Source organism: Stegostoma tigrinum, chromosome 7 (genome assembly GCF_030684315.1).
Source record: "Stegostoma tigrinum isolate sSteTig4 chromosome 7, sSteTig4.hap1, whole genome shotgun sequence".
NCBI lineage: Eukaryota > Metazoa > Chordata > Chondrichthyes > Orectolobiformes > Stegostomatidae > Stegostoma > Stegostoma tigrinum.
In genome coordinates this window covers 60,713,445-60,731,480 of record NC_081360.1, presented here as the reverse complement: position 1 = coordinate 60,731,480, position 18,036 = coordinate 60,713,445, and the positions used below count along the sequence as shown (strand labels likewise).

The following is an 18,036-nucleotide window of genomic DNA, read 5'->3' as shown; positions in this document are numbered from 1 at the left end:
AATCACAGTGCAGATTACACCAACTTCATACATCCTAAAATATGTGACCAGCTAGTAGAAAAAGCAAACCAGCTTCATTGCAAACCAGAATAACCCAAGGTCACCTGGTCTCTACCTGTGTTCTAAGGAAGGGTCACTGGACCCAAAATGTTAATTCTGATCTCTCTCTGCAGACACTGCTAGACCTGCTGAGCTTTTCTAGCAATTTATGTTTTGTCACCTGTTAAGAACTGGCTCAAGGCTGACACTGAAAGACATGTCAGAAACATACAAGGCATGAGTTGGAAGAGAATGCCCATCGAATAATGTGATTACCATCAAAACATGCAAAGCTCTTGAAGCCACCAGGAAAATCGAGAGACAAAATTCAAATGGACAAAATTCTGTTAGCTTATACAATTGTGTCTGTCTTCTTCAGGCTAACAATACCATTGCTAATACTGAAAATAACATTTTCAATAACTCAGTTGCGAATTCACCTCCCTCAAATCACCATTTTGTCTGTGGCTGCTTGTCTCTGTGTGTGGGGACTTTAAAAAAAGTATTCAAGTTTCAGTTAGTAGAGGTATATGTTAATAGGTCTCTGTTTTGTTTCCCTGTGGCTACAAATTATTTATTTGTAATAAACAGCAGAAACTTGGTCAGTGTTTTCTAATAACCTGATTCTATCAGACAGGTAAATTTGTGTACCTTGTTTAAGTTATTTACTTCTATGGTGATGCCAAGAGTAGTGAGGCTCAGGAATCAACTCACTTTCCCAAGTGGTTGGGAACAAAGTTTGTGCTGAAACTGTATAAAATACAGTTTTGGCTTCAGTTGGAGTAGTATTGTGTCCAGTCTGGGCACTACATCGTAGAATGGATGTGAAGGCATTGAAGAAAGTGCAGAAATGATTTAATGTCATTGTTACAGTGATGAGGAAATCAAATTATAAAGATAGATTACGGAAGTTAGGAACTTTCAAATCTTGAGGGGTCTAGATAGAATAGACAGGGAGAAAAAATATTGAGAAGTAGAGGGCACAGATTTAAAGTAATTAGTAAAAAAAAAGGCAATGTGAAAACAATCTGTGTCACTTGTAACTGTGTTGGAGGCAGGTTCAATTGATCGTTCAAGAGGCAGTTAGACTGTTATCTGAAAAGGAACAACATGTAGGATTGTATGCTAAAGGCAGGATAATTGTTTATTTGAGAGCATGTACAGACACAAAGCCAAATAGCTTGCTTCTGAACATGACAAAGCTATGATTTTGAGCCACCCAAACAGCTCAGAGGAGGAGTAGGAGAGGGGCTCATAGCAAGTAGTCATAGCCAGCCTGGAGGCCAGGAACAAGCTCTCCTACCTGAATCTCAATGACAACCAATGTTCGAGATGTCTGCGCTGCACTAAGGCAATCGTCAGTAAAATCTGCCAACAGAACCAGCAACACATGCAACATGAATGAGCTAAAGCAAGTATTCTGCTATGTTTCCTGCTCTAGAGAAGCCCTGTGGATTTCAGTTCAGTGGGTGCTAAGAAGTAAGAGTCTACAGTTCGCTGTCTCACTAACATATCAAAAAGTCTCTCAGACAAACTATAAGGCAAGAAGTTGAAGTGCATGTAACAGAGCAGAAAGCAAAAGAGAGCCTGTAACCTAGATAATTATCCATTTTTATCCTGGACATTAACCAGTAGCATTAGTAACCTCAATCCCAATTCCCTACTTACCAACAATCCCAAAGCTTATCCTCCTTCTCTTAAGATCATTTTCATTATTTTTCTGTCCTTAGTGCAAAAATGAAAATCAAAATAAGATATGTGTACCAGTTCTAATTTATTAATTAAGTTGTACCATGTTGAATTCAGAATGAAAATAATCACCTTTGTGCAGCTGTCCTTCATGTGTTTTTACCGGTCCCAATGCTCCTACAAGGAGCTACCCCATGACTGCAGCATGATTGGTGAGAATCTGCTGATTCCCAATGGGGGAGGCTGTGAAATCCCCATGAGTCAGATAGGGCAGACATCATACTACACCAACTTGATATGAGTGGTCGCAGTCTGGGCAGGCTGACTGACAAGCAACAGAAAGGACACTGACATAGTGGCAGAAGTAGAAACATGACTGCCATTCCTGAGAAGACAGCAGATGTCTATTCCATCGAGCAGAATATTAAGAGCTGGATGAAGGTACTGGCTGCACAAAGGCCATGGCTCTGACCACTCTAAAGCAATAGCACTGACAATCTATCCTTCAGACCTAGCCGTGCACCTATCCAGTTGTCTGTCTGTGGTTGCAACATGAACATCTATCTGACAATGTGGAAAATTACCCAGTTATCTCCTGTCCAAAAAGGAAAGCAGGGCATATCCAATGCAGCCAATCACCGCATCATTAGCTTCTTCTTAATTATCAGCAAAGCAATGGAAACTGTCATCAACAGTGCCTTCAAACAGCACTTACACAACAATAACCTGCTCACTGATGTGCATTTGGGGTTTTGCTAAGTCAGTCAGCTCCTTTATTATAGCACTGGTCCAAACATGGATGAAAGAGCGGTTCTCAGGAAGTGAGATTGACTTCCCTTGACATCAAAGCAGCATTTGACAGAGTATTAATTTAGGGAGCCTTGTTAAAGTCGAAGTCGGTGTGAATCAGGGGCAGAAGTCTCCTCTGGTTGGAGTTATCTGGCACAAAGGAAAATGGTTGTAGGTTGTTGGAGGTCAATCATCTCTGTCCCTGAACATCACTGCTGGAATTCCTCAGAATAGTCTTGCACTGCCTTATCAATGACTGCCCTTTCATCATACTGTCAGTAATGGAGATGTACAATCAGAAGTAAACAATGCTCAATATCATTCAGAATGCTTCAGATTATGAAGTAGCCATGCCAAAATGCAATAAGACTGGCACAACATCAGGTTTGAGTTGATAAATGGCAAATAACATTAGTGCCATACAAGAGCCAGTCAATGATGATCTCCGACAAGAGAGAATTTAACCAAATAGTGGCATGGTGGTCTCTCAGCCTGATGTAGCTTCAGCATGGTCTTCCAGCCTGAAGATGATTCCAGAGCTGTCTCCCAACCTTGAGCTGAAGCCCTGTCTGATCTGGAGTCAAGGCCCAGTGCAGACAAGAGGCTCGGTGCCAGTGTGGACTGACTTGGAAGGACTGTTATTCTGAACGTTTTATTTCTTTATTTTTCTTAATTTATGCCAATGATGTGCCATGCTGGTTTTTTTTACTTCATTTTTCTAATTTTGTTTTCCCTGAGAATTTGTTCTTTAGAATCTGTACCTACGTACCTTTATACCTAAGATGGTGATGTAAGTGGTGCCTTGTAAACTTTGTACTGTACTTAATTGAGTATGTGACAATAAAGCTAATTCAAATTTTAATTGACATTCCATTGCATTACCATTGCCGAATCCCATGACATCAACATCCTGGGAGTTATCATTTTGATCAGAAACTTAATTAGACCAACCATATAAAAAACTTGGTCAAAAAACAACTAAGAAGCTCGGAATGCTGCAAAGCGTAACTCTTTCCCTGACTTCTAATAGCCTGTCCACCGTCTACAAGATACATGTCATGAATATGATGAAATATTTTCTACTTTCCTGGAATAGTGTGACTCTAGCAACAGTCCAGAAGTTTGACGTTATCCAGGAAAAAGCAGCCTGCTTGTTTGGCTCCTCATCCGCCATGTTCAACAGACACTCCTTCCTCCATGCCTGATGTGTAGTGTGTACTGTATACAAGGTGCACTGTAGAAATTCATCAAAGCTTACCTCAGCAGCACCTTCCAAATTTTGACCTCTGCCACCTAGAAGGACAAGGGCAACAGATTCATGGAAACAGTGCTTGTTCCCCTCCAAGCCACACACCATTCTGACATTCCTTAAGTGTTGGAACGTCAAAATCTACTAACTCCTTTCTTCACAGCATTGTGAGTGTTTGCACCAGATGGTTGGCAACAATTCAAGATAATGGCTCACTGTTGCCATGTCAATAGCAATTAGGATGGGCAACAACCGTTGTCCTAGCCAGTGAAGTCTATGTCCCATGAAAAAAGAATTGAGAAAGTCATTGCCACTCCTGAATGGTGATACCTCAGCAAACCTAGAAGCTTTTTGGGCAATACAGTCCCAGACTACTGTAGAACCCTGTATGTCCCTTTGAATGCTGTTATCCAAAGTCATGAGGGTAATAGTCTGAACTGTTATAGTAACAGTCAGATGGCACATGGTTGCCCCTTATTGCCTAGTGGAAGCTGAGAATTGATCCTCAGATACTGACTCATGATTTGGTTTCCACGCTCATTGATGGTGAAGTACACAGTGTCACCAATTGATGATGGACTCTGCAATCATTCTTGACATTAAACGCAAGTTTTCTGGCCAAGTCCCCAATGTACAAAGCATTTTGGCATGTACACCCATCCATGTTTTTCTACAGCCTGGCCCATGTATGTCCTCACCTGATTCAATTTCAACAAAATGTCTGTGTAGTCTTGCCTTTTGGTGAGGTGGCCCTTGCGCTATTCTGCCCCATAATCCTGATGCAGTGCATGTGTGCCCAGTGCAGATCTAACACGAATGTATCCACAGTGGCAATATCCAGGATCATGGCCATGTGTGAAATACTTTACATTATGTTTGCATCATCAGTATCTTCTTTCTTCTGCCTCATTGCTGGAACAGGTTGCAGGTCTTGAATATCTGAAATGAAAATGGAGCAAGAGTTTGATTATAGTGAGGAGACAGGAAACCATAGGGGATGTGGGATGTGCTATGGAGGATTGCATTTGAAGATCGCTGTATTCCCTTGAAACATGCAGACTACTCACAAGTTATATCATTTATGGTAATATATATGTATAGCAACAAGGAAACATTATAAAGTGATCAGAAATTGAAATGGAAAGGTTGCACACAACAAAAAAGGGAGCATTGCAGGTCGTCATGTTAATGGATTCAGGTCTTCATGAGTAGACCTTCTAATAATGGACAACAGTGGCTTCTCCATGGAGATTGGAATGTGTGGGTTTGCCTTTGATCCTCCTGTTGGTCCCTGCTGCCTCTAGTTATGAGTCATCTTCTTCAAGAAATATGCAAGTGTTGTCACTGACTTTAACGCTATTTGTTTGGGTGATGTGGCTATCATAATTGACTAACTGACAATGTGCAAAATGTGAGAACGTAAATGTGAGCCATTCATCAATGCTTTAGTGAGCATAAGACAAAACATATGCACTTTACACATGGGTACTGATTGATAGAGATTACTGGTGGGTGAATGTGTACGATTGTGAATGAATTGAGCAGTGATGGAGTTGACAGGATTTGGCATTTAAAAGATACTTTCATTGACCTTGGCTTCTGACCGATGGAAAAACCAAAGACTATTTTGCATCCAAAAGCAGATCTTCACAAATTTCTCCCCCACTGAGCAATACATGGAAATGTCAATTGAGAAGATAAGCTAAATCTTGAAGATGTATTAAATCCATGACATTCTAAGTCAGAATTAAGCATGCTATTAATCAGACCAAGCTGGCTCTTAAATTACAGTGTAGTTCACCCTTTGTGGATAAAGTAAATTGAGAAGATTTTACTTTTTATTTCCAGAACACTCCTTGTTGCAGGAAATTGTCCCAACCTTTTATTTAAGAGTGAAGTCACGGTGATGGTGAGCAAAGTGACATGGCATTGTTGGGAGCAAGGAGCAAAGACAAGATTAATTGAGCAGGCTCTGAGGAGTTTTTTTTTGAACGTTAGGAAGGATGAGCCAAAGTGGCCAGAATCAGCAAAGATTTCCAGAGAACAGAAAAAAGATTGACTGAATGAAAGACCACTCTGGTGAACAGACCAGTGGAAAGCAAGGAATAGCCCAAGATTAAAGATGAAAAGATTGCATGCACTTAGATAAGACGCAGATCACTAACATAAAGTTTGCACCAGACAGAATAGTGCACAGGTGCTCATTTAAATGCACCACCCACACCGTTCCCCTTGGCATAGTTAAAGCATCTAAGCAACACATAAGTCCCAGTGGACTGTTGGGATCGTGCTGAAGATGATGGCACCTTTACTTATTTTTAAGCCCCTTCGGCTTCCAACCTTTCACATTGGCGCTTTAATGCAGAATGGAACAAAGCAAAGTCAACTGACAGGAAAATGGATTCCAGTGCAAATTAAATATGATGTGGGAAATTTAAGATAAGCGCTGTTATGAACCAGACCAGACCCCTTCAGTACATACAAAGAAGGTAGCCTAGACCCTAACCTTACCTTATTTTAAAGGTTGATGTCAGGTGCTGTGTTTCAGATGCAATTCAATTGGTTAAGCAAAACACAATTTATTCAAACACTACAGAAGGTGTTTGATATGCTTGCCTTTATTGGGAAGTGCATCGAATAAAGAAGTTAGGAGGTCTTGTTAAGGCTGTACAGACATTGGTTCAGCCACATTTGGAATATTACATGCAAGCCTGGTCTCCCTCCTATGGAAGGGATTTTGTGAAACTTGAAAGGGGTTCAGAAAAGATTTACAAGAATGTTGCCAGGGTTGGAGGGTTTGAACTATAGGGAGAGGCTGAACAGGCTAGGGCTATTTTCCCTGGAGTGTCAGAAGCTGAGGGGTGACCTTAAGGAGGTTGATAAAATCATGAGGGGCATGGATAGGGTAAATGGACAAGATCTTTTCCACAGAGTGTGGGAATGCAGAACTATAGGTCATAGGTTTAAAGCGAGAGGGAAAGATTTGAAAGGGATCTAAGGGGCAACACTTACTCGCAGAGGGTGGAGCATGTATGGAATGAAGCTGCCAGGGAAGTATTGGAGGATGGTACAATTGCAACATTTAGAAGACATCTGGATGGGTGTATGAATGGGAAGTGTTTAGAGAGATATAGGCCAAATGCTGCCAAGTGGGACTAGATTTATTTAGGAAATCTGGTCAGTGTGGATGAGTTGGACCGAAGGGTCTGTTTCCATGCTGTACACCTCTATGACTCTATAATTCTATATATTGGAATAACTTAATTCTATTGGAAAGCTTGACAGAATAATAGATACAGAAACTGTTGCTCATTACCTGTTCCAATATATAATACCTAACAAACACACGCTTAGTAAAAAAGTAAATTCAGAAAAACAGATAGGATTGCATGTGAGACAATCAGCACAAAAGAGATATGGGGCGACACGGTGGCTCAGTGGTTAGCAGTACAGCCTCACAGTGCCAGGGACCTGGGTTTGATTCCAGCCTTGGGCAACTGTCTGTGTGGAGTTTACACATTCTCCCCGTGTCTGCATGGGATTCCTCCCATAGTCCAAAGATGTGCAGGCTAGGTGGATTGGCCATGCTGAAATTGCCAATAATGTTCAGGGGTGTGTGGGTTATCGGGGAATGGGTCTTGATGGGATGCTTCAGTGGGCAGTGTCGACTTGTTGTGCTGAACGGCCTGGTTCTACACTGTAGGGAATCTAATCTAAAACATGCAGCAACTCTCAGGGAGAGGGAGAGACAGTAGTAGCCAGGAGAGATTCACTGACTTCCAACCCTGCTGAGATCCCAGCAACAACTACCAAAAGCTAACTAAAAATCCTGGATCTGTCAGAGCTTGACCACACCCACTCAGGCTGCTTCTTTTGTTCCGACTTTAAAAGAAACTTCCAGACCTCAAAAGTTGTTTATCTTCTCATCGACTGTTCTGTACCTGCCCCTCAATCTGTCTCCAAAAGAAACCAGGACAAAACACACCTCTTGAAGACACAGTATCATCACACACTTGTGCCACTAAGGAATTTGAGCAGCTGTGCAGCCATTCGAAGGTTCCACACATGCCATTTGGTGTGTAAAAGTATTGATTTCTAGTTCCAAGAGCCATTGCCATGCAGAGACCTCTGAGGTCTGCAAGACAACAGGAAAAATTACAGGAAATATAGGTTGTGACTTGTGGATAGTGGGCATGGGAAGTTTAACTAAGTTAATTGCAGAAGTCGAAACTTGAAACACTAAAAACATGGAGTAGAATTTCATGTGACAAAGGCTACAGCAAAGAAAATTTAGCTTGCAGTGCTTGTATTGGTGCCTTTAATGTCGCCATTCCTGCAGCTTGCCATTCACTATGTTGAGTACTTGCCATGTAAAAGAAGTGTCTGTCAAAACAGATAGCCAGAATTCCTTGATAACAAAGTATGAAGCTGGATGAACACCGCAGGCCAAGCAGCATCTCAGGACCACAAAAGCTGACATTTCAGGCCTAGACCCTTCATCAGAGACCCTTCATTTGATGAAGGGTCTAGACCCGAAGCGTCAGCTTTTGTGCTCCTGAGATGCTGCTTGGCCTGCTGTGTTCATCCAGCTTCACACTTTGTTATCTTGGATTCTCCAGCATCTGCAGTTCCCATTCTCACTATCACAGCCAGAATTCCTTCACTGGTTGCTGGCACTTAATAATACGGCTCTACTGTTTTCCATTAAAAAAATGTATCCAAAGTGCTTAAAAATTAGGCAAAATGTTCATCAAATCATAATTTGCTACTTGACAGGTCGTGTATAAATAAAAAGCGTGTTAAAAATATGTATTATTACATTTTGTGCAGTAAAATATTACATTGCTTACCATGCGCTTTCTTTACTTTACCAGGTTATTGACAGAACGCAGCTATGGTGTACCATACTACTGTGAAGAAATACTTAGAAGTCTTTATTATAGTGATCTCATACTCCTAGAGCCATTAGATGAGGATGATGAAGACGAAAGCGATGCTGTATTTACTTTCAGTAGAAAGAAGATAGTTGTGCCTCCTGATTCAAATTTGCAAAGGGAAAACAGAAAAAAAAGCAAGTCTGTAGGGCACATCGAGTAGATGTTATAGCATATAAAGGGGCTGTTTGTTTTATTGTGCCTGTACCTGTGCCAGATATCAGAAAGAGTTGTTCAATTTAGCCACGCATCACAAAGTTTTGACCCCTAACCGTTAAACATTAATTTTCTTCGAGTACAAATTGCCAGTTGCCATTTAAGAGTTCCATGATGCTGCTTCCTTCACCGTTCAAGATGTATATTGCTGTGTTTGCCAATCCTCTGTGAGAAAATGTTTCATCTTAGTTTCCTTCAGGTTTTGTGGTTTAGAAATTGGTTGTTACAATTTCCACCCATTTGATCTCTCAAAATGTAATAGATAGATTTTTAATCCCTAAATTGAATAGCATGCTGTTCGATCTCCCGCAGCCTTCTCTGCTCTAACAAGAACAATCTAAGCTTCTCTTTTATATCCACATGTTACAACAAGAGCAAAGAGTGATAAAGCTTCAGTTTGGCTTGTTTGGTCACACTTGCCTCTGACTTGGAACATTTGAGGGTTTAACTGGCTCTCCACTCCAGCAGTTATGGAGAGCTACAGTATCTGAAATCATGTTATTTGGAGTTATTAAACTAAGTTATTTCCATCTCTTCAATGCCTGCGGTAAGCATACAGAATAGACAATACTAAAACTTTACATTCAAAGTATGGTGTCGGTTCGTATCAGGGCTCATGTTTGATCCAGACTTGGATGTTGCAGTGTCAGATTTTATGCAAAAATAGAGATCAGAGAGTAACAGTTCTTACATAAATGTTTATAAGTTATTTGTCACAATAGTAAGATTAAAAAATCATTTCTGAATTTTCATACAGGGGTTCCTAATAACAACATGCAAATATGTGAGCATATTTACAGTAATAGTAGTTATCAGAGAATTCACATAGGACAGTTTATAAATTTGAGTTGTAAAGGTAATCAGGTCTTGATGTATTCCGATGTATCTATTCTAAATAATACCTCTGAGCCTCTGTCTCACTACATTTTTCCACAGTTTCTCATTGGGCATGGTCATGGAAACAGCAGTGGTCCTGCCACAGGATCTAAATTTTGGGAGAGCTCTCATTTCCACAGGGCGTCACACTTAGGGCCACGCTTTGCTTTTAGGAGCTATTCAAGTATCTGCCATCACTGCTATTAGCACACTAAGGATGATGTCCCATTTGTTGAAACTATGTTTCTGGAACTATGGATGATAGTCGTTTCACCTTGAAGACATGTTAATAGTGTTTCGGGATAGGATAGGCAGGTCCTGAAGGGGGAGGACCACTGAGGGACGGATGATCTCTGAGGGCAGATAGTGCTTTTGCCAATGGAGCAGCCATTACTTCAGGGATGACCCCTCTATTGGCCCCTGGCTGCAGAAATAAGAGGGTGTTTGATCCAGAACCCTCTAGGAGGCTCGCAACCATTATCTGGTTGATTCCCCAAGCCCCAAGGGGCAGGCTCACCCCTCCTACTGTTGGCAAAATTCTTATTGGGGTGTGAAGAGGGCCTGAACTGGCTACCTAAGTGGCGTCCATCAGGAGGCCTCTGTATGCTACATTTCCTGTCACAGGCAGAACAGTATGGCAATGGGAACATATCAGGAACCACTTAACCCACCGATACCCTCCTGCCAACCCGTGTGTAGCCAAAAGGCCCAAAAAGACTTGCTTCAGAGTTATATAGTCATTATGGCACAGAAGGAGGTTTGTTACTCAGAGTCCACGTCAATTCCCATGACAGCGATCAATCAATATCAGTACCTCCACTCTATTCCAATAGTGTGGCAAGTTTATTTCACATGAGTACTGATCTAAATTCCTTTTGAAATCATTTTCATCTGCACTTCATTCACTGTCATTGTCAAGGAGTTCCAAGAATCATTGTTTTCCTATGTGGATTTATGCCCATATTCATGAGTTTGGGTTCAAGACAGACATTATGGAGAAAGCAGTTAAGCTCTGTCTTCAGGCTTAGAATTTTTGAGAACATTGGGCAGAATCTTATAGGGGTCTGAGCAACGCAGAACGTGAAGAGAAGTTTGGCAGAATCATGCGTCAAGTACAGTTTGGCAAATCTCAATGTCATGCCAATTTTATGACTTTCACAAGTGAACTGTTTGCTTGCTCTCATAGCATTCATGCAGTGACCATAGCTGAATGCTCACAGCATCCCTGCCTTGCTCTTTTTTTCAATTTGCACCCTAAACCAGATATACCAGACCCCATATTACCAGACCCCGTATTTCTGAAGAAGGGTCCAGACCCAAAATGTCAGCTTTCCTGCTTCTCTGATGCCGCCTGGCCTGCTGTGTTCATCCAGCTCCACATCTTGTCATCTCAGACTCCAGCATCGGCAGTTCCTATGATCTCCAGACTCATATTACAACTTTCTTACCTTGCCATTTATGAAACATGAAGCATTTGAACAAGGAACAGGAGTAGATAATTCAGTGCTAGCAACCTCCACCATCATTCAATTTAATTCTAACCTCAATTCTGAATCCCCAATAATCTATCATGCCTTGGTAATCAAGAATCTATCAATCTCTTCTTCAAAATTATTTAAAGATTCTGCATTCACTGCCTTGCGAGGAAGGGAATTCCAAACACTTATAGAAAATTGTTTCCTTATCTTTGTCTTAAATGGGTGACCCTGATTTTTAAACTATGACCCCTAGTTCTGGATTCTCCCACAAGAACAAACATCCTTTTAACATCCACCAGGTGAAGTCCGCTCAGGATTTTAGAAGAGTCATCTTCTAAAATTCTTCTAATATTCAGAGGATATAGGGCTAGCTTGTCTTACCTTTCCCCTTAAGGCAATCCACTTATTCAGGTAATAGACCAGTGAACCTTCTCTCAACTCTGATGCATTTACATCCTTCCATAGATATGGTAACGGTACTCCACATAGTATTCCAGGTGGGGCCTCACCAGTACCCTGTATAACTAAAGCAAAACCTCTTTACTTTTGCTTTCAATTTCCTTTGCAATAAAAATGACATTCTGTTAGCTTTCCTGATTACATACTGTACCTGTATACTAATCTTATGTGACTTATCCACCAGGACACTGAAATCTCTCTGTGTCTTAGAGCTTTACAACCTCACCCCATATAGGCAATATGCTTTTTTCTTCTTTCTACCAAATGGACAACTACACACTTTTCCACATTGTACTCCATTTGCCAGAACTTTGCCTATGTATATCCTTTGTGGACTCTTTATGTTCTCTTTGCAACTCACAATCTTTATGACATCAGCTAATTTAACTACTATACCTTCTGTCCCTTCATTCAAATAATTTATGTAAATTGTAAAACCTTGACACCTCAGCACCAAGCCCTGTGGTACTCCATTCATGGCATCCTTCAGCATGAAAATGTCCCATTTATTCCTTCTCCCTACTTCCTGGTAACAAGCCAATTTTCTGTCCAATACGTTACCTCATACATCATTAGCTTTTATTTTTCTACAATAACCTTTCATGTGGCACCTTATCAAATGCCTTCTGGAAATTTTAGTACATTACAACCACTGGTTCCCCTTTTTTAAAGCACCAGTTACTTGAACGAGCTCCAGTAAATTAGTTAAATGTGATTTCCCTTTGAAAAACCCAAGTTAGCTCTGCCTGATTACCTTGAACTCCTCCAAATGCCTTGTAATAACATGTTTAATAATACCTTCTACTATTTCCCTGTGATCATGTTAAACTAACTAACCTATAGTTCCCTGCTTTCCACCTTCGGTTTTGAATAAGGGAGTTATACTAGCTTTCTTCCATTCTGATTAAAAGTCCTACGATAATATTAATAGGCATTTCTGCAAAATTAAAACAAATGCATCAACTATCTCACTAGCAATTTCTCTTAAAACCCTGGAATGAAATGCATCAGGACCTGAGGACTTGATTAGCACAGGCACAAAGCCTGTTTTAGTTTACAGAAGTGCTCAGTCAAATCTCAGGGGGTAGCTTTTGTCCAAGGACTCCTGGTATAATAAGTCAAGTACAGTCTTCAATACTTGATTGCCTCCGAGCCCTTCTCAGGGTGGTCAAACCTAGGACGCTTTCCTGGAAAGGGGTTAGTACTGAATGTTGGGTAATCCACCACCCATCCTGAGTGTTTCGAGACTAGTTTGGGTCATTTTCCTCCTGGATTGAGAGAAAAGTTGGTATTACAGAAGAGGAGAGTGGATAGTACAGCTGTTACTGTTGAGTTATCCTGAACAAGTGGGCAGAGAGCATGTAGGTAGTGGTGTTGGTGGTTAGAGTGCATGAGAACAAATTCGGAACATGCAGAGACAATAATGAGAGTGGTAGTGTATGAACTTTGATGGGAGATGGTACAGTAGCAGAGACAGAGTAAGTGTGAAGTATCAGAGACAAGATTGTGGAACTTACCCTGGCAGAGTAGGAAGGTCATTGGCCACCTTCGTACAGTACTTGACACTCTCCAGATAGCTGAGACTGCTTTAACTGGGTTTCAACCTCAGACCAAGCTGACATGGTCTGGTGTTGTGGCCTCTGCTGCTGGTCCTGGAGAAAGGAAGAAGTTTCATGTCAATACCAGCTCATCTTACAGGACATCCAGGACCCTGTCTTCATAGTGGGTGCCTATTTCCCTTACCTACTGTGTCTGGCCTAAAAATCAGCAAAGGGGCAAGGGAGCTCCAGACTGACAGTCCTTGTCTGAGTACACAACTGGCTTTTAAAGATGACACCAGTACAAGGAATACTAATCTTTTGGCAATATTCACCGAGTAGGAATAGTGCATGGTAAGATGGGGTGGTGGGCATGGGTGGAGAATCAGAAATGAGAGACACATTAAGGTATTGGTACATAATTAATGGGACCAAATGAGTAAGGTGTGACCAGAGAACCTGCTAGGCCTTGCACTAACTAAACCTCCAAACAACTTGATGCAAAACAGACCTAGCCTAAAAGATATAAGACTGAGTCATTTTTTTATTATATATTGGGCCTAATTATGGCGGAAGTGATGGCCTAGTAATATTATCGTAGGACTTTTAATCCAGAGTCCCAAGTAATGTTCTGGGGACTTGGATCGAATCCCACCACAGCAGGTTGTTGGATTTGAATTCACTGAAAATCTGGAATTAAGAGTCTAACAATGAGCATGAATCCATGTTAAATGTCAGAAAAATCCCACCTGGTTAACTACTGTCCTTTGGAGAAGGAAACTGCCTTGGTGTGGATGTTATGTGACTCCAGACCCACAGCATCGTGGTTGACTTTTAATGGCTATCTGGGATGGGCAACAAATGCTGGCCTAGGCTGTGATACCCTCATCCTTTGAATGAATAAAAAAAAGTCAGAGATAGATCAGGCTGCAATCTTGCTATTACATTATTGAAAGACTATTTCATATACTCTAAACCTAGTGTCTGCTCGACATGCTTCTCTTAGATATCAGCAGATTGTTCTTATCTCATGGATTGACTTTAAACTTCTGCCTAGCTCTCCATGTGTTTTTGTTTTCTTCTTATCTCTGCTCACATTGTGCTATATATAGCTGGTAAGGAGCAGCTTTGTGATCATCATTATATAGTTTCAGAGTCCAAAAGCCCTTACACAATGTTCTTCCTCAAGCTCTTCCCTCCTGTCGTAAATAATAATCAAAATGTAAATTCATGATCAAATGAGTTACCTAGATTACTCTTTTATATGATACTTACTTTACATTTTCTCCTTACATCTCACACCCATCTCAAGTCTTTAGCATCACTTCCTAACTGCCTGACTCCTTCCTTTGCATTCATAGGCTTCAGTACGATATCACAGTGTATGTCTCAAAATTGCCAATCCAACTGAGATCAATGAAATTTTTACACTGCTGCTGCTGATGCATCCTCTGACCCCTGTAGGTCACATTCAGGTACAGCAATCACCTTATGTCAAATTTTTTTGCCACTGTTTTGGATGGCATCCTTTGGTAACATTTCTCTGCAATTGCATTTACCCCAATTGTTGTGATGCTTCATCTTTAAAATATTGTACACTTTTCCTTTCCATGCTGCTTTCTGTCTTGTTGCGTATACTCCATCAGCTCCCAACATCCAAAATATGACCTCCTTTGTAAACCATTGCAAACTTAAAACTACTGAGCGGAGGCAATGCCAAATCTATGCCTGTTATTTGCAAATGACCTGAATTTTGGAAATATATTTAAATTCCGAATGAATAATTTGTACTAGAGATAAAGGAGAGGATAGAAGAGAAAAAAATTCACAATAGCTATGACATTGTAATTTCTCAGCATTTCAAGGACACAGAATTTTAGTGTTAATACAGTATGCAGCTGAAGAACACAGCAGGCCAGGCAGCATCAGAGGAGCAGGAAAGTTGAGATTTGGGTAGGGACCCCTCTTCAGAAATGGGGAGTGGGAGGTGAGGTCAGAAATAAATAGAGAGAGGAGGGATGGGCTGGAGAAGGTGGGATGGTGACAGGTGGAGAGAGGTGGGGATTGATCAGTGAGGTGGGAGAGTGTATAGGTGGGAGAGAAGATGGACAGGTTATGTCAGGTCAAGGAGGCGGGGATGAGCGGCAAGGTTGGCAATGGGATGAGGCTGGGGATGGGGAGATTTTAAAACTGGTGATATCCATGTTTAGGCCATTGAGCTGTAGGCTCCTTGAGGTGGAATATCTGGTGCTGCTCCTGCAGTCTGCAGGTGGTGTCACAGTGACACTGGAGGAGGCCCAGGATGTATTTGTCACCCAGGGAGTGGGAGGGGGAATTAAAATGGTTGGTGAGCGGAAGATGTCGTCATTTGTCTTGTACAGAGCACAGATGCTCTACAAAATGGTGTCCAAGTCTACGCTTGGTCTCACTGATGCAGTGGAGGCCACATCATGTCCATCTGGGCTCTGGGCTTACTTCCCCCTCCCCCATTTCTGAAGAAGGGTCCTGACCTGAAATGTCAACTTTCCTACTCCTCTGATGCTGCCTGGCCTGCTGTGTTCCTCCAGCTCCACACTGTGTTATCTCTGACTTCAGCATCTGCAGCTCTTGCTACCTCTCAGTATTTTAGTGTGGTTGTTTTCTAAGTATTTTATTCATAATTTGTTTTTCCAATTTTTTAAAGGCAAATTATTAAATCTTACTGATATGGAAGGGCACAAATGCCGCAAAATAATATCACTAGACCGAAATGCTTCCGCTGGAAATCAACAGTTTATATGTACTATTGGAGAAACAGTAAATCTACAGGAAATTACAATTCCACTTACACTTAAAGGTGGGTCTACTATTAACAGTCAGCTTAAAATTGGATAAAAAAGTGTGGAGCTGGATGAACACAGCAGGCCAAGCAGCATCTCAGGAACACAAAAGCTGACGTTTCGGACCTAGACCCTTCATCAGAGAGGGGGACGGGGAGACGGTTCTGGAATAAATAGGGAGAGAGGGGGAGGCGGCCCGAAGATGGAGAGAAAAGAAGATAGGTGGAGAGGAGAGTATAGCTGGGGAGGTAGGGAGGGGATAGGTCAGTCCAGGGAAGACGGACAGGTCAAGGAGGTGGGATGAGGTTAGTGGGTAGGAAATGGAGGTGTGGCTTGAGATGGGAGGAAGGGATGGGTGAGAAGAAGAACAGGTTAGGGAGGCAGAGACGGGCTGGGCTGGTTTTGGGATGCAGTGGGGGGAGGGGATGAACTGGGCTGGTTGTGGGATGCGGTGGGGGAAGGGGAGATTTTGAAGCTGGTGAAGTCCACATTGATACCATTGGGCTGCAGGGTTCCCAAGCGGAATATGAGTTGCTGTTCCTGCAACCTTTGGGTGGCATCCTTGTGGCACTGCAGGAGGCCCATGATGGACATGTCATCTGAAGAATGGGAGGGGGAGTTAAAATGGTTTGCGACTGGGAGGTGCAGTTGTTTATTGCGAACCGAGCAGAGGTGTTCTGCAAAGTGGTCCCCAAGCCTCCGCTTGGTTTCCTCAATGTAGAAGAAGCCACACCGGGTACAATGGATACAGTATACCACATTGGCGGATGTGCAGGTGAACCTCTGCTTAATATGGAAAGTCATCTTGGGGCCTGGGATGGGGGTGAGGGAGGAGGTGTGGGGGCAAGTGTAGCATTTCCTGCGGTTGCAGGGGAAGGTGCGGTTGTGGTGGGTTGGAGGGCAGTGTGGAGCAAACAAGGGAGTCACGGAGAGAGTGGTCTCTCCGGAAGGCAGACAAGGGTGGGGATGGAAAAATGTCTTGGGTGGTGGGGTGGGATTGTAGATGGCGGAAGTGTCGGAGGATGATGCGTTGTATCCGGAGGTTGGTGGGGTGGTGTGTGAGAACGAGGGAGATCCTCTTTGGGCGGTTGTGGCGGGGGCGGGGTGTGAGGGATGTGTTGCGGGAGACGCGGTCAAGGGCGTTCTCGACCACTGTGGGGGGAAGTTGTGGACCTTGAAGAGCTTGGACATCTGGGATCTGCAGGAGTGGAATGCCTCATCCTGGGAGCAGATGAGGCGGAGGCGGAGGAATTGGGAATAGGGGATGGAATTTTTCATCCCCTATGGATGAGGCATTCCACTCCCGCACATCCCAGATGTCCAAGTTCTTCAAGGACAGCAACTTCCCACCCCCCCCCACAGTGGTCGAGTACGCCCTTGACTGCGTCTCCCGGATTTCCCGCAACACATCCCTCACACCCCGCCCCCGCCACAACTGCCAAAAGAGGATCCCCCTCGTTCTCACACACCACCCCACCAACCTCCGGATACAATGCATCATCCTCCGACACTTCCGCCATCTACAATCCCACCCCACCACCCAAGACATTTTTCCATCCCCACCCTTGTCTGCCTTCCGGAGAGACCACTCTCTCCGTCACTCCCTTGTTTGCTCCACACTGCCCTCCAACCCCACCACACCCGGCACCTTCCCCTGCAACCGCAGGAAGTGCTACACTTGCCCCCACACCTCCTCCCTCACCCCCATCCCAGGCGCCAAGATGACTTTCCATATTAAGCAGGGGTTCACCTGCACATCCGCCAATGTGGTATACTGTATCCATTGTACCCGGTGTGGCATCCTCTACATTAGGGAAACCAAGCGGAGGCTTGGGCACCACTTTGCAGAACACCTCCACTCGGTTCACAATAAACAACTGCACCTCCCAGTCGCAAACCATTTTAACTCCCCCTCCCATTCTTCAGATGACATGTCCGTCATGGGCCTCC

At 42.8% G+C, this 18,036-nt stretch overlaps 1 protein-coding gene across 1 annotated transcript in view; it reads left to right on the top strand.

The window, feature by feature from the left end:
* LOC125454013 (adenylate cyclase type 10-like) overlaps positions 1–18,036 on the top strand; it is a 161,679-nt gene that overhangs the window by 66,579 nt on the left and 77,064 nt on the right. The window contains exons 17-18 of the mRNA XM_059647653.1: positions 8,641–8,837; positions 15,951–16,103. Coding sequence (XP_059503636.1) covers positions 8,641–8,837; positions 15,951–16,103 — 350 coding nt within the window. The remainder of the gene's footprint in view (positions 1–8,640; positions 8,838–15,950; positions 16,104–18,036) is intronic.